Below are 21,465 nucleotides of genomic sequence, written 5' to 3'. Positions count from 1 at the left end.
TCAGTGCACAATACAATGGCGATAATTCCGGTGATCATTAACTGGTCTCTTCCCCTAAGCCCAATTAATTGGTTGTTTCAGCCCTATTCGCAGTCTGAGCTGCAATTTCTCGTAAACCTCGTGGAGGAAATACTAGGTTTAGTTCCAATCAGAATGTCTGATCGGTCTAGACTCGGATTATATTTGACACGATTTCGATGACATTTGGGATGAATCTGATTGTCATAATAGTTAAGCCTGGGAACTTTGGGATTTCATGGCGACGGTCTAGATAACTTAAATATATTTCTATATTGTAGACAAATCAATTAAATCCAGTCTCTTCTCTCTTCTATTCGCTAAAAAAAATCGCACTACAATATTGTATACAATTCAAAACGACGTTTTGATTGGACCGAATTAATATGGGTCAAGGATGGCGGGGTCAGCGAACAACAACACAACACGCCTCAATGATCACGCATCTTGGGGTTTCGACCAATTCCAAATTGATCCACTTTAATTAATTTATGGATTCAGTAGCCCAGACTGGGGCAACCCGGTCGTCGGCCCCGCGAGTTCGGCTCACCTGTGAGGCATGTCGCCAGCGCAAGGTGAAATGCGATAAGCTCAGTCCTTGTTCTAGCTGTCAGCGACTTGGCCTCGTATGTGTTCCTGTGGAGCGGGCCCGTCTACCTCGAGGCCGCACGCGAAAACCCACCGAGCGGATCATAAGCTCGGACAAAGAACTATCCGAGCGGGTAGCGAAACTTGAGAAGCTCCTCAAAAGAGTAGCCAGTGAACGTACTGGTTCTGAGGAGCAGATGCCAACATCAGTTTCATCGGCAGCTCCAGTTTCAACAGCAAGCGAGCTCTGTTCTACCCAACCAAACCAGGATCATGATTGGCAAGAGGACAAACATGTCACTGGGTCCGGAAACGCCTATATGCCAGTCTCATTTTGGGAGGATATTATACAGCAGGTAAGTTGATCGAGCCAATCCTCTCGCGCCTAAATATGATTTAATCCATCATCAACGACTAGACTCAAGATTTGCGCAGCGTTCTTGACTGCCGTTTAGAAATTGAAAACAATGAGTCTAGGGATTCAACCGCTGTTTTTGGAACATCAATTGTGAGCTCAGAAATACCGGAGAGTGTATCGAATCTACCAGCAACAAAAGGGGTGGCTCTTCAACCCCACACTCAACACAAGTTATGTGACGCTTTTTTCCATAACGTCGATCCTCTCTTCAAAATACTGCATCGACCTTCATTGGAAGCGTTTATTAAAGAAGGCCAGCCGTATCTCAACTATGAACAAGGCCACCAGGCGCCAAATACCCTTGCGTCGGCTGTTTATCTTGCCGCTGTGTGTACTCTTGACAACACAGAATGCCAATCATTGTTCAATACGGATAAAAAGTCCCTTGTCGTGGAATTCCAAAAGGAGAGTGAAGCTGCGCTTGCCAAGGCTGACTTTGTGACGACTAATGATATCACTGTTTTACAGGCCTATATTATCTCCTTGGTAAGTACAGCTAGGCTTTTTATCCCTTGCTTGTTTCTCTCTTCTATGAATTTGGATTATATCTAAATACATGCTAGCTCGCTGCGCGATCCCAAGGCCAAAGCAGAAGAGTATGGACTATGTTGGCCATGGCCCTTCGAGTGGGCCAGGCATTGTCACTACATACGCCCACCCCACCTTTCAAAGTACGCCCGTTCGAACATGAGATGCGTAGACGTGCCTGGCTAGGCATTGGGCTACTTGATGTAGCGGCCTCTCTCGACAGAGCATCCGAACCCATGATGCAGGCAGCATGGCTCGACTACCACCCACCGTCAAACATCAACGATGAAGACATTTGGTTTGAAATGCCGGAACTGCCCCGGCAGCACCCCAAAGGAACATTCACAGATATGACACACACATTGGTGATCGCAGCGTCCGCCTCTGTGACTCGCTCCCTCGCGTTTGCGGACTTGATGGAACCCACAGTGAAGATCATTGGCCAGCGAAAACAGATCGTTAAGGACTTCCAGGACAAGGCCTCCGATCTTCTAAGCGGATGCAGACCCGATCTATCGGATTTCCAGTGGTACGCCCAGAAGGCCGCCCGTGCCATTGGCAGTTGGCTCCAACTAGCAAGTATTCGCCCAATGCAGCGCAACAGGAACTTTACACCCCCGAAAGTCCATGGCGACGCTCTTCTCAAGATTGCAGCCGAGAACCTCGAGTGGTCACAAGTGGCATACGACCACCCCGGGGCCGAAGCTTGGCGGTGGTACGGATCCATGTGGGTCCCATGGCATGTATTGGCTGTTGCAATTGCCGAGCTGTGCGTGTGCAAAGACCTGTCCATCGTGTTAAAGTATTGGGGTGTCGTAGACACTGCCTACCAGCGATCTCGGATCGTCGTCGCAGACTCGCAGGAGGAAATGCTCTGGAAGCCCATGGAGAGGCTCATGTCACAAGCAATTGTGCGGAAGAACGAGCTTATTGACTCGGATGCATCTCAACAAAAGTTATCCCAGCAACCTCAGTATGCCTTCAGCGGCATGTCTTCGGGTCTGGATCTGCATCAACATCAAGAACAACCATTTGCAGGGTTCTCACTCGAGTTGGAAGAAGCCATTAACCAACCGCGCAACAGCCATATTGCAGAAGTACCAACTTCCTTTGCACCAGTGCCATGGACCAATGTGTGGGATGCAATGGATCTCACCAGCTCCAATTTACAAGGAAGCTCTGATGATAATGCTTGGTTGAGCTACGAGACCTTCATGAACAGTGTCTACGACTATGAGCATTCCCCTTTCTTGCCACGGTAAGGATGGTTGATGTGTTCCAGGGCATACAGCGAAGGAAACCCCAACTTGGACATGCACTGTTCTTATATACACTCCACTCGTACAAAAATGATTGAACACTAACAATGCCGAAGAAGTTCCATGTAATATACCTAGATACTAACTAACCCCAGCGCGTAAGAGAAACGCCCTCTTAAAAGAGTTTCAAGCCCCTCCCTGAAATGACCTTTCCTCCAGCGACCCAACAGCAATAGGCCACAAACCCAATCGAATACCCCTCAGCCCACCGACACTCCGGCGCCCCACTCTAATAGCCGTGATCAACAGTATGAATAGCAACGCGTCTGTTCTTCGACGCCATGCGAGCCTCCTTTCAGTGATCATGTTGATACCCGCCTTGGACATATTTGTGTAAGCATGATAGCCAGCTTTACTTTGGGGGCCGGGTATGTCTTCAAAGATGCCTTCACGCGATGAGACATGAGACATACACTATATACCCACATGGCTCAAATGTCGATTGCGGTCGGAGTTCGCGCTTATCAGGTCTTCGCATGGGACTTCGGTGAGTAATCGGATTGGACCCAGGAGGACTTTGAAGGACCCATGCAATTGATTGTTCGAAGACCTTTGTGGGTGATTCGTATCTCAGAATTGTTCGTTTCATCCTCGATTTGAAGATCTGTTCTGCTGCTTCTTATGCTAGGGACCCAGGAGGCTTGGAGGCCGCCATGAATTTGCTGTTGGTAGTCATTGCTTAAACTTGCGAGCAAAAGTTTGCCGCATCTCAGAGTTGTCTTTTAACCGTTGCTCTCCTGTGATTGCTTTGGTTCTGCCTTGATCTGGTCTGTCAAGCTGTGTGCAGCATTGCTGATCAATAGATCAAGGTATAATTGAGCCGTAGATGTATTGCTGTCTTCCCAGGAACACAGTAACTCTTTGACTATGTGTACAAGGCGGAAGCACCCTTTGCAGTTCGGAAGTTGGCAGCCGTGAACAACCGATGTTGAAGATGTCGCATTGACAACATGACGAGGGATATAAGTTACCGCTTCTGTGGCCAAGAATATATACCGACAGTCGGATGAACGTTCATTCTCTTGGAACTTCGAACCATTCCTGGTCTTTGAAGATCCATGTGCCGCTCTATCCGAAAGATATGGTGCATAGAAAACTGGGCCTTCACAATAAGGATTAGCGGGCCAGTCGCTGTGACCGCGACACTAGTTTGTGCTTCAGAAGATATTCCAAGGCTTTCAGCGTTGCTTCGAGTTCACTTTCCATAGGCACGTGGAAGAGTCTCTCGGTATGTTCTCGTCAACTGTCCGGTTAATGGCTTTGGGGGTTTGTTGAGGTATATCAGTATCTGAAAAGTTTGCAATAGCCGTTCCAGGGGATGTTTCAAATGCCTGTGACCTGTTCATTAATGCCAGCAAAATGCATAGCATACAAAGAAGGCCATATGACACCAATTCAATGTATCACAAAATGGTCAGATCAGCAGAATTTGGACCAATACCCCAGTAAAGGAACAAGTTTAGTGAATTGGTCTTTCAGATGAGCCAAGTGCGATTTTATGGCGACGAGCATATATCTCCATGGAGTAGGGATACAGCGTCGCAGGTCCAAGATCCCAGGGCTCAGAACAATTGATACTGTCGGCCGTTCCCGAATTTTCGGCGTGCTGTTTCTCAAATGAACCTTGGGATGTCGGCGGTTCGTCTTCAAGGCGCTGGTAGGTGCATTCTTTTTCACGCTGAACACATTCATAGCACGGGACTTCCCCATTGCAGGCTTTCCTAAGACTTGCGCAGCTATCACAGGCACGTTTGTGCTTCCCGCCACGTTCCGGCTCGGGTATAGCATAGCCACCATCTACACGAGCCCTGCATGATTTCCAATGCCGCCGCAACACGTCCCTTGATAGTTATGTTAGAAACGGATGGCAGTAGATGTGTAGCATTGATAGAATCTTACGCACCCTCGACTGAATGCAGAGTGGCAAAATGAACAGACGTAGTCCTTTACGGTGTCATCTATAGCAAGTCATTACCCTGCATTCCGAGAACCACATGAAACTTACGAGTAAGTGTATGACGCCTGAGATGATCTAATCTGTGGAAGGTTGACGAACATGTGTTACACTTCCAAGTCTTTGGGCGGACTTCTGGTTTTCGTACTCGCTCCATCCTAGGCAGTGGGCGTCGGTTTGATAGATCGCCCGAACTAATGACAAGCTCGGATGTCGTGAATTCTGCAATGAAAACTGATCTGCCTAAAGTCGGGAAATGGGCTGAACATCAATTCAAGGTCTGACGTAGATGGGTGAATCCCGCCAAGAGCAAAGCCACAAACGTGAGTCGGCTGAAACTGAAATAGAGTACACAAGCCGAGATCTCTCGCTTCTCTGAAGTCTGTTTAGACACTTGGCAGCGGTTCATTGACGACGATGGATCGAATTCGGTAATTCCGCGGTTGCTATTGGTGCGGTGGAAAAGGAAGAGAGCTGGGGCCTACGGGGTCGGAACCCAACCCGTCGCGTTTCCCCCACTTCGGCATTGTTGTTTGCAAGGAACCGGTAGAATAGAAGGGTTTTGGTGAATTGCTTCTTTTGATTAGAGTAGTCATATGTGGAATCAATCATATAAAAAGGAATTGAACCCATCGCAGTTTGTCCATTTCTCAGTGACCTTCCAGCAAGCATCGGATCTATCACAAGTCCAAACACAATATGCCTTCTATTGTCGCACATTCAACTTCATCCATAACTAGTGCTATGAAATCGACAGAAGATCATTACAACAATTGGCCCACCGATAAAGGCGTAAGTAGGCCATACCTAGCGGTACCTGCACTATATTCTAATCCCAGCATAGTTCGACCCCGAATACGAGCAGCGCGAAACCGTTGAACTCCCAGTGACGGGTCAAATCCCTGCTTATGCCGCTGGAATCTTGTATCGTACAGGTCCAGGAAAAAGCCAAGTGGAAACCGAGAATGGGGAAACACTGCGACTATCTCACTGGTTCGATGGGTTCACTCAAACCCATCGCTTCCAGATATTTGCCCCAAATGGACCCCATACATCGCCTCGCGTGTTTTACAACTCCCGCTTTTCGACCGACGATTTGATCGAACATGCAAGGAAAACAGGATCTCTGGAAAGGGTCAGCTTTGGACAAAAGCGCGATCCTTGCAAGAGCGTCTTGGGCAAAGTCCAAAGCGAATTCGTTCCTCAGCCTACTGCGTCCAGTCAGAATATTGGCGTTACTCTTTCGGTCAATTTCCCGGGCCTTGACAATAAGCCCGATGGGGTGCCAACTTCCCGCTGGAGCAACTCTCAAGAAATTCAAACGCTCTATGCAAAGACCGACTACAATGCCTTCAAGAAGCTTGACCCTGAAACCCTGGAGCCCCTCGGCCTCGCCTCGCAGACTGATCTCCATCCTGACCTCTCGGGCCAGCTTTCTGCATCTCACGCTCGCTCTGATCCTGTCACGGGTGATATGTTTAACTTCAACCTCACCCTCGGACCAACTTGTACGTATCGTGTCTTCAGGGTCTCGGCCTCGACTGGACAGACAACAATTCTGGCGACTTTTCCTGCAACCCCGGCCTATCTCCATTCCCTCCTCATCACCGAGGACCATGTAATTCTCTGTGTGTGGAATGCACACATCAATCCCCTGGGCTTTGGCGGAAGCTTCATGGATGCGATTATACCAACAGATCCAAGCCAGCCGGCCGTTTGGTATGTCATTGATCGCAAAGGCGTCAACGGACTGATCGCAGCATATGAAAGCCCTGCGTTCTTCTGCTTCCACACCATAAATGCATGGCTCGAGCCCTCGAAAGATGATTCGTCACAGATGGACATTGTGGCAGATATTGTGAGAGCCGACGATTCGGGCGCTATACAATCTCTTTACTACGAGAACCTGAAATCGTCACTGGCAACAGCGAAAGAATTCCAGAAGGAAAGGAACGACTCCTTCCGTACATCTATTACCCGATTCCGTCTTCCTGCCGTGCCCAATCTCCCAACCACTGAAATAAAGAGAGCAATCCTCGAATGGTCCGTATGCAAATCATTGTCCCCGGAGCTACCGACTATGGCCTCGAAAAGAGTCACCCAGAAACACCGATATGTCTATGCTGTGACATTCCGCGGTGAGGCGACTCTGACAGATGGCATCATGAAGCTCGACTGCGATACCCAGCAGGTTCATCTCTGGGCTTGTCATGGCCAATCGCCTGGTGAGCCTATCTTTGTCGCCAACCCCGAGGGTACCAGTGAGGACGACGGCGTGCTCCTCAGCGTGGTTCTCGACGGAATGCGTGGAAAGAGTTATCTGCTCTGTCTTGATTCGCGAGACTTGTCGGAACTAGGTCGGGTAAATGTTGACGGGGCGGTTGGCTTCGGGTTTCATGGTCAGCATGTTCCGGCTGTTGGTGGAATGCCGACTGGTGACTATTAGCATTGTTGAAACATTCTTGCATGTCGTAAGTATTTACTTACTCAGATTGGTATCTCCCCTTTTTACTTATCGTGTTTAATTCGAGAATAACAATGAATCTCTATGAAAATCTATATCATGCCTCGGTAGCTAAGCTTGTCCTAATATTGCTGGAACAACTTCAATATATTTTGGGCCACGACGTACGATCAACTTGCACGCTCGATGAAGTCACGTAGAGATAAAACAAAGGCAAGCTAGCACTAAGGTCAGAGATTCAATGCACTAAACATAAAGCTCTGGATTCTATCTTTACTCTCAGCCAGGGACGCCGGAAAGAAACACCATCCACCCCATACAAACAGCAGAGTTACTCCACCCCTTCAGCATTCTTGCGTGCAGCTGTAGCTTTAATAAAAACAACTAGCCATGGAACGAAAAACAAAAACACCATCGATACGGGCCCGGCTGTTTGATATTGTACATCGAGACAAAATACAGAAACGGGGAACCAGGTCAGTGAGAACATGGATAATCAGGGTATTAGTCGTACAGAGATATGGATTCATGAGAAAAGGAAAGATGAGGCAGTTGGAACACTGTAGAACATGTTTAGAAACTTCAGTAGTCGACCTCTTTCTCGATTACCATAATCAACTCAGTCAGCTCCTTGCGTAGGGCACGGTTGCGGTCCCAGACCTCTACGATCTTAGGCCGTTGGCTGGTGAAGCAGGCCTTCTTCCAGGGAAGGCCACCGTACTTGGATGTAGTGCGGTTTGGAAGGCCGCGAGCGATGTTGCGCAAAACCAATGCGGCCTTGTAGGCCACGCCGATTGGCTCTCCCTTCTCGTTGGTCGGGGTGTCCATATAGTACCATTTACGCACGATTCTTTCTTGTAGAACTGCACGCTTGGCGGTGGTAGGTTGTGCGTCTGCGGGACGATCTTCAGGCAGATGTGAAGAAACATGCCCGGCGACCATGGACGTGTTGGCGCTGGCGCCGGAAGCTCGGAAGCGTTGACAGTGGTCCCACTGACAGGTGTGAATTGGAGTCTCTGCACTATCCAATTTGTATTGCCCAGGCGTGTCTGTGGGCTCTAGGTTCATGTGATCGCCGAAAACGTGATCCCGTAGGTCGGTTGGGGAGGTGAATCCACGTTGGCACATCTTCGAGGGCTTTGAGTGGTCTGCCCATCGGCAGTACAGATAAGGGAAGCCCTCGAAGGTGTGGGCAGTCTCTAAAGGCCGGATGCCCTTGATGATGAATTTAGTGGCAGCACCGGGCCCGTTGATGACCTGCGCTTGCGCATTTGTGAACGTATTGCTTACGTTCTTGATAAATTCCGCAGCAGGAAGTACACCTCCTCCAGCGACACGGGGATCTGCGAATCGGCTTTGGTAGGCTTGCCATAAAGCAATTTGTGTGATTTCGCAATCTGGATCCTCGATGAAACAGCAACGCAGCCACTGAGAGCTTCGCTCCGGTTCTGACAGCTCCAAGAGCTTTTCCAAAAGCTCGGGAGGCACTCGAGGGATGTCAGTTGGTGGGGGTGCGACCTTTTCTTCCTGGAGAACTGTTTCATTTTTGGTAGGTCGGGCTTCGTAAGTCAAGAGAGCAACCATGCGTGGAACGAAGACGATTGGGAAGTTCACCACATCCATCAACGTTTCGATGTTGTCATGGCTGAGGGTGTATTGGTACCAGAGGTCGAGTGCACCGCTCAGAATATCCTTATCGAGATCGAGCAACGTGTGATAGTACACTTGTTGGAGGGTTGGTTTTGTCAAGGTTTCCATGGCGCGGTTGGCATCTGCATCATCCAGCTCAGTGCCGAAATGTGTCAAGGCCCACAGAGATCGCACGACATGGGCGCGATCTGGAGAATCTATGCAATTCACCAAGGAAATCCACAACGGGTCTTCGGGGTCAGTTCGCAGGAATTTGGTAACTTCTTCGGCAATGTCAAGAGCATCGTTTTTGATTTCGTTGAGTCGGGGTTGGTTCGGAGCATTGATTAAGATGACCAAAAAGTCTCGCAATAGACCATTTGCATAGCGCGACACATAGAAGGCATTTTCCTTGAGCAACACCATGTTTCTCAACACCAATGTGGCCTCTTTGATGTTTCGAAGTTGATGGTTGAACTCGTATGTCTCAAGGCTGTCATCGGGTAGGTTTACCGGGATTTTGCTGATTTTATCAAGAATATCCCGGGTGCCATGGAGAGAGTTGAGCACGTTGACACGGTCAGTCGGCTGATGCGGATCGTATTGAAATTCCCATTTGACACCTGTGCAAAGCTGGGTGAGATCGAGTGCTTTCTGCATCAGGGTTTCAGCAAGCAATGGGAATCCTTCGAATTTGAATTTGTCCCAGCGTTGATTGGAAATCTGAACGAGATGATAAAGTGCAAAGTCAACTTCGTCGGGGATACCCGACTGCAGGCCATAGTGGGCACGTTTATAGATATGATCGGCTGCACGGGAATCCTTAAGCGTCAGTGTTTTCCGTTTCCCAGCAAACATGGGATATAAGTAGGGGGAACTGACTTCTCGGAACCTCTAGATACCTAAGAGGGAAGTAGGGGTCAAAGTAATCCAGCTGTTTAGGCGCTTTCGACGGGTCTCGTAGATGGGCAAACATGAGCGGACGATTGCCTGGCGTTGGGACCTCTCTTGTGTACATAGGGAGCTGCCTGTGGTCCTTCCCTTGCCAACTCTCAACTGTAAACTGCGAGCTAGTAGGGTTTGCGGCGGGGTCAAGGTTCACTTGGTGTGGGCTGGGAGGTTGTGGTGATGTGAGGCCATGGTGAATGTGCGAGCGACGAGCAGGGGTTGTGTCAGGGATGAAGGGCTGATTGACCTTGGGAGCATGGCGCAGGCCCTCTGTGGGGTTTGTTAGTACAGATACCATGTCTGTCGGCTGGGATGTGGCAGTCTTACGTCGCAGCGAGGTGCGAGGGGTAGACCCAGACATGGTGCTGCTCGAACGCGACAGCGTTGCGCCGTTCAGGAATTCAGACGCAAATCGGGGTGGCTAGATTCTTGGGACAAACGAAATTGAACAACGACGCTTGTAACCCTCGGGCGCAAACAATAACGTGTCTTTTTGATCGCAAATTCGAAGATTTTGAATGGACGACTCGAGGGATGCTGCCCTTGATACGTCTACTGCGGCTGGCAAGTCGAACAAGAGAGATTGGAGAGGGTGGGATTCGCGATTTTGTAACGGTTTGGATCTTGGGGCGAATGGAAAATATAGGATTGTCTTTGACTGATTGGGGTGATTGGCAGGTCAAGACTGTTATTGGCTTGGGTCGCAAGATTCGCGCGTTTGATTGTCGAAGCGATGAATGTGACGATGAATAGGGCGAAGTATTCAGCAACAATAGCGATTCTCAAAGAACAAAAAATTTGCGCAGATACAATTGAAATCAGCGACAAGTGTCAATAGTAAAATATTTATCAATGCCTTGCGGCCCTGGAGGGCTAGAGCTGGGCTTGCGATCAACGGCACTGATCAGCCAAAAGTCCGCGCTTTCTCCAGAGCGCGTTGGCGGATTAACGGTTAGTCCGGATAATTATGTAACCCTTTGTGCCTCAGGTGTCTTCATTCTTCAGCCTCATACATCTCCAGGACTATCAGTTTGATTCTATGCGCGGTTAGTACCTTCAGTGTGTCTTTCTATCAGTCTTTTTCCCAACCCCTTCTTTCTAGTCTCAGAGGTCTCTTGCCAATCATTTTCGATCCTTCATGTATAGCGGTCAAGGATTCCCTAATGTCATTACAGAAGATTATGTTTCCAGACTTGTTGGACACAATATACCTTTGTTGTTGTACTTGCAGTTAGAAACTCATTCTTTACGTAAAACCATGTAGAAAATAATCATCTAGGTATGATACTGCAATCATATGTATATATAAGTCAATAATGGCCGATGATAATCCTGCTTAGTACTGTTATAGAGGTGAATTTATCTTCAACATGCACTGTGTCTGGTGATTTGACCTGACCACGCCGCCTTCATGGCCTCAAAGATTGTGTCGACATTTCACCAAATCAAACCCATCCATTTCCATTGCACTCCCAAGCTTTTCCTTGTCGTCTACCAGGTCATGTTCACAACATGCAACATCCACAGCCCCCAATTCCTCAAATACTTCGCTTACCCATTGCCAAGTTCTCCCATACGACCACTCTCATTGACCATGTCGGTCCACTAACCTGGAATCATGTCACTGGGAATGGAGATATGTATTGTATCTTTGAGAGGTTCTTTAATTCTGGTCCTATGCCATCAAGATTGATCCAGAAAGTTTTTCGAGGAGATGCCGTCCTCGTACGTCCCTCCACAAATGTTGCCCCAGCATTGCTAACCACAATCGATTGATTTAGGAACAACTTGATCTCGTGTACTTTATTCAGATGGTGGCGATGCAATCCCAACTAAGCCCACCCCCAAAGTCACACTTTGCTGTCGTCGTGAAGTCTCCATGTATTGCGGTCAAGTATCCTTACCGTGGAACACAAGTATGCATATCTCTGGCTGACATACTCCCGATGGATCATTTTTGACATATGTTCTGTAATCCCACAGATTCGTCGATTCCAGATCAAGCTCACCACAGAGCCTGACTATTTCTTGGCCTTGACCGTCTTAGGCGAAGTCAACTGTCCTTTGACAGAAGGTAATACACCTGTTCCAGCAATACGACGCTTCCCCTCAGTTTCATCTTGGACATCAGGCAACCTATCCTCGATTGCTCCAAGAACCACACATACAATAGCAACATCTCATGGTAGCAATGGAGTTTGTCCTAGTACTGGAGCGGTTGAATCCGGGGTGACAAGTATGCTATGGCCTCACTAACTATCATTGCGCCAGATAGCTGATATTCTCAACATCACAGCACCCGTGCGAGCATCATCTCCCGCGAGCACAGTTTCGTACTCTATGTCCAGATTTGGTCCTCCTCTACCAGCGTTCACCCGTCCTTCTCTCAACATTGAGCCAACAGCCGCGAACGAGCGGCTGTATGGTTCTACATCTTTCCCAAACATGTCGCGCAACGACCTGGAAGTCCCCAACTCTCAGTCATCTGCGGTATCTGCGGTATCTGCAATCCATGATGTAGAAAAGCTCAATCAAATGCTTCCCCCAAGAGAGACCTGCCCTTTTCAAAGCCAGCCACAAAGAAACGTCAATCTTCAACAGTGACACAAGCAACCCCGGAACACCAAGAGGTGCAACCCTCAAAGTCAAGCAAAGACCAAGAAGTCGTTCCTCTGAATCTAGCGACAGACCCTGAGCCTGGGCCTGGTTTTGTCGAGTCCCAATCCCAAATCTTATCACAGCCGCCTCTGTTTTCCCAACCGAGCCAACCATTTTTAATCTATGAAGAACCTCCAGCCTCAGCTCAAATTCCTGCAAATGGTTTACTGGTTGCGCACACACCCCAAGCACCCAGTGTTCCGAATTCCATACTCGCACATCATAATCCAAGAGATTCAAACCTCATTAGCAAGCCAGATGACAAACCAGGACAAGAGCCGATGTCGCGCACAGCCTCGGCCATGACAGAAGATCAGCTCGCCGAGTATTTGGCTTTTCCGACCTCCGAACGGGTTGTTATTCTCCAAAACTGGATGTGTGAGCTGATGGAGGACGACAAATTTATGGCATTATGTCAGGATGTGGAAGGAACCTGGAGGCGATTTGCTTTCGGACAGAAGCAGTGAGGAAAGCTATTCTACTTCGACTGACAACATATTTACGTCCATCTTTCTTATTTATGGAGATATGCCTAGGTGATACTGCACTATCAACTCTATCTTCCGGGGGTGAGTCCCTTTCGCACTGAGAATGATCTTTTGAAATATCTTACTCCGGCTTTGATTTGAGAGACATTAAAAGAAATATAGATAGAGAGCATGTCATTAAAGAGCTAAATTGCAATTTCCCGACCTATATTCCCGTGTAGCCGAGGATAGATTGATATAGGTAAGCCACGGAGGAATAAGTAGTGATTAAATTTACAAACCAACTTGGAACGTACACAGGCAAACATAGGATCACCTTAGGGATTGCCTTCATATTGTTGTAGTCCCTTGGGATTCAGGCCCCCAAACCATTCCTTTCCAGGTAGTATAGAATACATACATACACAAAAGAATTAATCAAGATATTGAATGTTCCTACAAACAGGTCGGCACAAATTAGAAGCAAATCCCGACAAAGGTCAAGCAAAAAAACGACAATATAAGAAATTTGAGCAAGCAAACAAGTCAATCATAGACTGAGCTCAACGACTGCGACGGTAGATTAACCCAGAGAACACATTCAAATAGCCCTCCTTGGTAAGCATAGTGAAGTCCACAACAACACGACCGGACCCAGCCTGAGATTGCGCCAGCTGCGGATTGAGATTTGGCGATGTTTCGTTCTGATCGTGGGAAAGACCGGGTGGGGGCGTGGTGGGCGCATTCTGGCCCACAGAGCCCTCAGCACCGACAGCAAGATCAGCAAGGTGCTGAAGAGAACGTTGCTCGTTGGCGCCCATGACAGGTTGTTGCGACTTGGCGAGACCACCAATTTCGGCTTCCTGGAGCTGACTCTCCTGGGACTTGATGCGGCGCCACTCGATGAAGATGCGGATCTTGGCGTCCCATTCTGGGGTGCCGAAGACATTATCGAATTCGACGCCGCTGGATGCACGGCGGTCGAGGATTTTTTCGATCTTTTCGAGGGCGCCCCAGCATTCGGTGGCGTGTTCCGGGAGAACAGTGGCCTCTAGAAGAGTCATCGATGCGAGAGCCAGACTGTGAAGGTCGAAGGGTGATTGGAGTCGGTCTTGCATGGCGGATCTGTGCATCTCGTTGACTATCTCTTGTGCGCAGAAGATGATCTCATATGGGCTGTAGACGAAGACGTGGCGTTTGATAAGGAGTCGGATCGTCCAGTAAAGTTGGGCTTGAAGGCTCTCATAAAGTGGTCGAGTTGACGAGTTCTCGGGTAATTCGTGAATCTGGAAGATGTCTTCCATCTCTGCTAGACGCTCCAGGGATGATACTAGGTTTGAACCAATTATACGACCCAAACCAGAGTTGGTCTGGCAGACATTGTGGTCGACGTTGACCAGCGTAACAAGTTCCGAGAGGAATGTTGAGTAAGCTGGTGAATTAATTAGCAAAACGTATCAGATTAGTTAGAAGGTACGACGTACAAGCAATCCCAGTAGTGATTTGACCGACGACCCTTTCATCTTCGTGACCTCCAATCTCGTGACCCCCCAGTACGGTGGCATCTGCTACACTGATAGCATACCACCGGGCCAGGATGATCAGAGAAACCCAGTTACGCCTGGTGAGGTTGGCGTCTGAATCGACGTCGGGGTCTACAGTGCGCTTATTCTTCAGCTGGCCCTGGCTTTTGGCCAAGTCATATCCCAGCTTGTTAGCTGCTTGGACCAGGCTTCCTTTTGGAACGCCGTCTTTCAGCACGAAATTGTCTGGTCCGCGAGTATCGCAGTCAATGATCATAAGCAGAAGTGACTGAAGCCAAATCAGGTTGACAGAGGTCGAGTGGACGATCAATGGCTGGCGTGTGTGGAATAACAATAGATCCTGCGCATTGTCAAACCCATTGATCTTCTCGAAGTTACCCGCCACACGAGTCAGGTCTGTCCGAGTGACACTGTACAACGCATAACAAAAGATCTCTTGGGCTTCACGGTTGCACTGATGCAAAAGCTCCAATGTTCGCTCCTTGGTATGGGGAAGAATCGGTAGCAGGGTGTGAATCTTTTGGTAGTAGCTGGTAGTTTTTGTTAGATCAATCTTACTTGAAATAGAGGGGTCGCATCAAACGTACGCATCAAGAGCACCTTCATCCAGAGTCACTGGGCTCATGTCATCATCGCCCTCATGCTTGGGCAGATCGGTCATCTCAAGCCCGCTTGGTAAATCATTCTCGTGGCCAGTCAAATTCCAGAACAAGTTGCCAGGTTTTGGTGCGCTACCGCTAGCCACAGTGGGGTTGTACGGGTCCGCCGCTGTCTCGTTCGCGTCGAAGGCGTTTTGGGAAACCCGGGCATTGAAGGACGGTTGGGCAAACGAAGAGCTGGGAAGACCCTCGAAGGCCGAGTATGTTCTCTTGCGATTGCCCGGGTTTGACTCCACTGGCGATGCAAAGTCCTGGTACCCTCTCGGTAGCGATACTTCGTTCATAGATTGATATGGCACGTCGGGCTGCACGATTCCGGGCTGCATCTGGTTTTCCAGAGTATGGAGTCGCTCGGCGAGTTCCTTGATATATCTGTATCCGTGTCAGTCTGGGCAATTATTGTATCGGCGCGTTCATTTGTCCTACCCTTTGCTGGGGCCGCGTTTCATTGGAACGCGACTGAACTGACACACGACGCCGAGGCGCTGACAATTGGAGCATGTTTCCAGCCCGGTCTCAGAGCTGGCATCGCATCGGACCTATAAAAAAAAACGCGTGTCAATTTGAGCGACCTTGATCGCGTTTATGGGAAGCTGTACCTTCTTTCGTCGACATTCGTCACAGGCTCTTGATATTTTAGACCGCTTGCGCGCACTTTGTTCACCATAACTCAAATCGTGATTCGGGTCTACTCCCACTTGCTGACTGGGAGGAAACTGAAGCATGTGCTGGTGCTGGTGTTGATCATCTGAAGACGTACGGCCCATGTCACCAGCGTTGTTGGAACCTAGAACCATAGACTGGCCATGGTGAACTCCATTGTTTGACTCACCAAGACCAGGATTGGAGGCTTCGCGCGAAAGTTCAGCGGATAGTAGTTCATCGGTGGTCATTTGGCGGTTGCTGTAATACGGCATGGCGCCCTGGGCCATCTGCGCACCGTTGGGGGATGGGTAAGAAGGTGCCGGAGGCATATCAGACTGCTCGCGAGAGTTCATCGCGCGATATAAAGGCGAAAATCACACAGAAACGATGGTTTGTGGGGAAAGCGAGCTTCCGGGAGATGGGGGAGAAGGAAGTGTAGGACGCGAAGAGCCAGAGGTGAAGTTTTACTAAAATTTCGCGGGGGGAATTTTCAAGGGGGCTAGCGCGGAGAGCGCCGCATTAAGCAACAACATTTTGACGGGGAATTCATTCATTATAGATATCATTTTGAAGCTATACTAGTTGATTACTTCCCCGAGTCTTTTTTTGGATGATCGCACGGAGGACGGCCTTTCGTTTCTGCGTGTCGAACGGATTAATACTATTTCCTCCTCGCCCGCCGGAGCGGATGAACTACAATTTTGATATCCAGTTGATTTCTTAATGTTCAAGAAATATCCAGCCTCAGTTTCAATACCATTTGGGATCATATCGACTCTTTGGTTCGATGTGACGGGTCTTGTTTGATGTTTGTCTAACATATCCTGAGAAGTTTTTATTAGAGATATTATAATGACTTCGTTATATCACCAAATTGCCACGATTAACTATCTACATTTGCTAATGCTTAAGAACACTAAGTTCGCTGGTTTTCTGTTTGAATATTAGATAACTACAGACATAATCTTGGTGATATCGTCTAGGTTGTTCCGGAGTTTCAATCATCGAATACCTCAAGGCTGTAAAATTATGGGATTGAGATAACAATCCGTAGGCCAATAGCAGGTCTATGTGATGGAATGGGGCAGAACAACGTTTTGACTCGCTTTCAACAGAGGTCACCAAATATTCGGAATTAGTTCTGCGTACAGACAACAGTTGAGTGTCCAATATAGGCATGAAAAAGCCCACCTAGGCAAGCTTGACGTAAGATCGGGAAGTGCGCTTAGAGCGCTGGCACCAAAAGCGATCTACTCGGTCCAAACGCGCATGGGACTTTACGATGTTTATAGAAAGATTATTCTAGAGAAGCCTAGGCCTATAGTTTTCTATTATTTGAAACCTCCGCCCCAACAGGACTCAGGGTATCTGATCGCGAAACCATGCACGATAGTCATATAGAAAGGGGATAACGTACAATATACGCCCACCTGGGCATGATTTTACCCTTCCTATGATATTGTACACTTTGTACACTATAAACCCTTCTCTACCCATTTTCGACAATATCGTATAGCATTATTTCTCCCTATATAGTGAGAAAAGTGGCCATCTACAATATGTTGTAACTTTCAAAATTTTCAAAATTTTCCTGTACAATATACGGTCCTGGAACCGGAATCCACACCCATTCTAGCAACGATTGGCGGAAGATTGGGTGTCGCGCAGATCAGGGCCCGCCAGCCGGCCCCAAAACCCTCTGCAGGCCGCTCGAAGCAGGAACACTGACGACATCGGAGCACTTTGGCCGACGCTATGACATGCATGTATCGTATTTGTACAAAATTGTAGGCAGTTACGTGGACTCCTGCTACTGGTTTCACTATATTTTTAATATTGAGAATTGCTTTGCGCTAAGGATTGTCATTCGCTTTATGAGCTTTCTTGCCTTACAGGGATTGTGGAAAGTTCTTTAAGGATCATAGGGCGATAATTACACCCCTGAAACATACATGTGATTTTTCATGGACTTCAGCCCCATTAACCAGGGTGATTCATGTAGCACAAAACCATGCTTCCCCTGTATAAGATGAAAGGAAGGAAGACAGAAAGAAAGAAAAAAAAAAGGTCATCGAAGTCGGGGTGTGCGGCCCCAGATTTTACTAGCGAGATCCATTTTTTGACTAGTGGGGTGAGTTCGTGTATGAATGCGCTAAAGTCCTCGACAATGTTGTACTTAGTAGCCAAGCCTCTCCATATCTCGAGCAGATTTGGTAAGACATTGTACGCTTTCAATTCGCCTGTAGGTTCCATGGAGGAAAAAAAAATATAATAGCCACATGTTTGATTGCCACCACCATACATATATATGTATTGAAGGGTAAAAGGTATGGTTGGGGCTGCCGGTTTGGGCATAAAGAAGCCAAAGTTTAAATCGAGAAAAACGAGAAACGAACCGATCAAAACAGTCATATAATTACCCACGATAAACACATAGTAACATACTTAAGTACTTAATTATCTAAATTATTTCTGTGCAATGGTGCGAAATCAAAACCCTAAGCAGTTGCTGTGGGACCGGTGGAGACCACATAGTAAATAAAACCTGGAATTCAAGGGGGCTGAAATGGTTTCTCGCAAACATAAATTGGTTTGTTGAGTACGGAGTAGACAAAATATTGTGCATATGTACCTACTTAGATGTAACCATACTATAGTTAGTGAAATCTATAACTATAAATAATAATCTAAGAGTGGTGCGAATGTATCTGTGTAGGTAAGAATTGGAGTAAGAAAAGGCACAAACCGTGTAATTTATGTAAATACATACGTAATCTTACAGTACCACAGTACTGGTACCTGTACCCAGGTACGAGTACGGACAATCACAAAGACCACAGACGCAGCGAAAATCCTCGTTCGGATACCCCGTTATTAACGGCCGATGCCCGCCGTCTTTCCTCTCCTCTTTTTTCCCTCCTCATATGGTGTCCCAACGGCTCCTTTTCTAGAACGCTTTTATCTTGGCCGCCACTACCGGTACTTGGTGTCCTGTCTAACGGCCGGCGCCAAACGGTGCGTAGGCTTGGTCCCCTTCTTTCTGTTACTCTCCGATCCCTGATCCTCCGACCTCGCGCCCTGATACCCTTTGTATTTCTTTTCGCTTCTTCGAATTGAAGAGCGCTCGGCAGTTTATAATCGCTGGGTGTTCTGTGAACTTCCCTTTCGCATTGGGATTTTTGCCGCTACAATATACCCTTTTTTGTTTCTTTTACGGACCTCTCGAGGCCAAATCGCCTTGACGGCTTGATATCCCTTCGGTCTTGCCGACCGATCTGTTTTCTTTACTTCCAATTTTCTACGATTCTCCTCGCGAATCGTCGCATGTGTACTCTTCAGTAACACCGCAGCGATGCTCGTCGATGGTGAAAAGTGGGCTTGTGAAGCTTGCGTCCGGGGTCATCGGGTTAGCAGCTGTCACCACAGTGGTATGTCAATTTTGCGCCTGCGCCTCAATGAACGGTCATGCTAATTTCTTCCCAGACCGCCCCTTGACCCACATCAACAAAAAAGGCCGTCCAGTCTCTCAATGTACTCACTGCCGCGGCCTACGCAAGTCTCGGACAACCCACACCAAATGTGATTGCGGCGACAAAAAGAAGAAGGATGACTGCCATGTGACCGACATCCACAACCGCTGTGGCTGTTGCCATGGTCAGCGCTGCACCTGTGCGCTCAAAAAGGAACATCATTTGGATACTGTACCCGAAACTGGTCTCCCCTTCTCTCCCCCGCTTCCAACTGAAACCCCGCGGAAACCTCCCCTTACGTCCACTAAATCCGAATCGACGCTCACGATATTCCGCGATGGTCACCATAAACCAGCCCATAAGCATAATGACATGGCCCACAAATGTGGATTGCCCTACACGATCCCACGATCACATACTATCCACCATCCACACGACTTACCCCGTCGTTCCGTGGATCATTTGCCTTTGACCCAGTCAGCCTTTGTCAAGGAACCTCTTACTCTGTCGGATCACCCGAGTTCACAACAGCCGTCGCAAAATGGCTCTCCGAACAGTGCGCTTGCATCGGGTGCTGAAGAAGATGTGAAGCCCGCTCCTCATGATCAGCCATATTTCGATCAATTCGCCACACCCGCCCTTCCTCCTTCATCATTAGATCGGCCTCAAAATGGGACAGCAAATCCTACCTCTGCCCCTTCCACGATGGACAAATACCCTCTAGAACACATTGTCACCAGTGTTCCTCCTCTTGACGTCTCCTCTTTCGCCTCCTTCCCGACAACGAGCACCAATTCCCCGGTCACCTGCATGGCATTTCAAGAACCCTATCAAGAATGCTATTTCACCTCTCCAGACTCCGATATGCCTCTGGGATCTGCCGGTATTGGTGCTCCCTCGGTCGACTGGTCGAGCTTCCCTCTATACTCCGACGTGCCTGCTTCAACCAGCACACAAGCCCCCTCATACGCTAGCTTTGATTACAATGGGTACCCATCGGGCCTGCCACCGCCATCATCCTCCGGGGAGATTTCAGAGGCCGACGAGTTCGGGCCGCTTCCCGGTCTTGGTCATGCTGGCAATGACATGCATGATCTGCACAGCGTGAGCGAAGCCTCGGACATGGACCACCTCCGCGTCAGCTCTGCATCCTCATTGGTTGGTTTACCTCAGACGCGTCTGCTATCATCCAATGACCTGGATTCAATCAGCATCGACGACTTCCTCAAGTCTACCAATGAGTCCACTGCTGCGCTCGAGCACCAGCTGCAGGCCAGTATTACCATGGAGACAAAACCAGTCCTTGCGCATGATATCTACGCTATGCCCCAAGCGCCTATGTACAAGCCTATGACGCCGGCTCCGATGACCAGCGTCCCCTCGCCGCCGGACTCAATTCCCATCTGGACGGGTGGTCTCTTCGATGCTGACACCACCCCACCCATGGATGACAACTTCTTCCAACAATCCTGGGCCCAGTAAAAACCGACAGTCTCATTGCTTTTCCTTGCTTTTCCTACCTTCTCTTCCTATCCTTTCTTTGTCCTGGGGCTTGCTGTCTTGCTGCAATCTACCACCACCTCCACACCGTCTTCATGACCCTGATGAGAGATGATGATAAATGCCAGATTTGTCCTGTTTCATTAGCCAGTCTAGATTCCTTCCTTGATAGCCATTCAATCTAGAGGGGTTTGCAATTTGGAAACTTATTTACACCTGTACATTCCCTCGTTTTTGCTCTCGTACACGCCTCCTTTTCCTATTTCCACTTGCAATCCGATCGAATCATGATAGATCTTTTTGTTTTGTTTGTTTGCCCTTTTTCTCCATGTACAATGACTCGGCCAGTACTTTTCATACTTGCCTCGCGGTAAGGATATCCAGCTGCATGCAAATCGCTACAGAGCCCGAGATTTGCCTTTTCATGTAGGGGACGCTGATCATGATGCACCCCATGTTATACAGATACAGATACTTGTCAGAAGAACCGAACCCCTAGCATTATACCCAGGTCAATGATATCGTCCACTACCTATCAACTAGGTAGGAGGATCAGAAATTTTATTTAATACTGAAATAACTTACTCCGCGACATCCACAAGAAAATAATTATGTAGTAATAACCATGATCCAATTATCGAATCCAATTGTGTAAG

General features: G+C 48.3%; 6 protein-coding genes across 6 annotated transcripts; 4 read left to right on the top strand and 2 right to left on the bottom strand.

Annotated features, from left to right (window-relative positions):
- Positions 1-509: 509 nt before the first annotated feature.
- Positions 510-2,814, top strand: N7529_010256 (Zn(II)2Cys6 transcription factor; the record flags this gene model as incomplete). Its single annotated transcript, XM_057245783.1, has 3 exons — positions 510-962; positions 1,025-1,510; positions 1,588-2,814. The coding sequence occupies 3 exons, from the start codon at positions 510-512 to the stop codon at positions 2,812-2,814; spliced, it is 2,166 nt and encodes a 721-aa protein (XP_057094046.1).
- Positions 2,815-5,491: 2,677 nt separating this feature from the next.
- Positions 5,492-7,271, top strand: N7529_010255 (carotenoid oxygenase family protein; the record flags this gene model as incomplete). The annotated part of the gene is made up of 2 exons (XM_057245782.1): positions 5,492-5,617; positions 5,670-7,271. Coding segments are annotated over 2 exons (1,728 nt in total), but the record flags the coding sequence as incomplete, so codon positions are not given.
- Positions 7,272-7,871: 600 nt separating this feature from the next.
- N7529_010254 (putative chromatin remodeling complex subunit (Rsc9)) lies at positions 7,872-10,227 on the bottom strand (the record flags this gene model as incomplete). The annotated part of the gene is made up of 3 exons (XM_057245781.1): positions 7,872-9,727; positions 9,801-10,136; positions 10,194-10,227. The coding sequence occupies 3 exons, from the start codon at positions 10,225-10,227 to the stop codon at positions 7,872-7,874; spliced, it is 2,226 nt and encodes a 741-aa protein (XP_057094044.1).
- Positions 10,228-11,378: 1,151 nt separating this feature from the next.
- On the top strand, positions 11,379-12,991 carry N7529_010253 (uncharacterized protein; the record flags this gene model as incomplete). Its single annotated transcript, XM_057245780.1, has 5 exons — positions 11,379-11,591; positions 11,648-11,782; positions 11,850-11,940; positions 12,142-12,365; positions 12,437-12,991. The coding sequence occupies 5 exons, from the start codon at positions 11,379-11,381 to the stop codon at positions 12,989-12,991; spliced, it is 1,218 nt and encodes a 405-aa protein (XP_057094043.1).
- Positions 12,992-13,554: 563 nt separating this feature from the next.
- N7529_010252 (putative C6 finger domain protein) lies at positions 13,555-16,192 on the bottom strand (the record flags this gene model as incomplete). Its single annotated transcript, XM_057245779.1, has 5 exons — positions 13,555-14,423; positions 14,476-15,065; positions 15,123-15,566; positions 15,621-15,733; positions 15,794-16,192. 5 exons carry the CDS (start codon positions 16,190-16,192, stop codon positions 13,555-13,557), a joined length of 2,415 nt encoding a protein of 804 aa, XP_057094042.1.
- Positions 16,193-19,191: 2,999 nt separating this feature from the next.
- Positions 19,192-20,791, top strand: N7529_010251 (copper fist DNA-binding domain-containing protein; the record flags this gene model as incomplete). Its single annotated transcript, XM_057245778.1, has 2 exons — positions 19,192-19,267; positions 19,323-20,791. The coding sequence occupies 2 exons, from the start codon at positions 19,192-19,194 to the stop codon at positions 20,789-20,791; spliced, it is 1,545 nt and encodes a 514-aa protein (XP_057094041.1).
- Between the last annotated feature and the right edge of the window lie 674 nt (positions 20,792-21,465).

The sequence above is a fragment of the Penicillium soppii genome (assembly GCF_028829465.1).
Source record: "Penicillium soppii strain IBT 18220 chromosome Unknown utg000007l, whole genome shotgun sequence".
Taxonomy (NCBI): Eukaryota; Fungi; Ascomycota; class Eurotiomycetes; order Eurotiales; family Aspergillaceae; genus Penicillium; species Penicillium soppii.
Note: the sequence above shows the minus strand (reverse complement) of the source record. Positions and strands in the feature narration are given on the sequence as shown.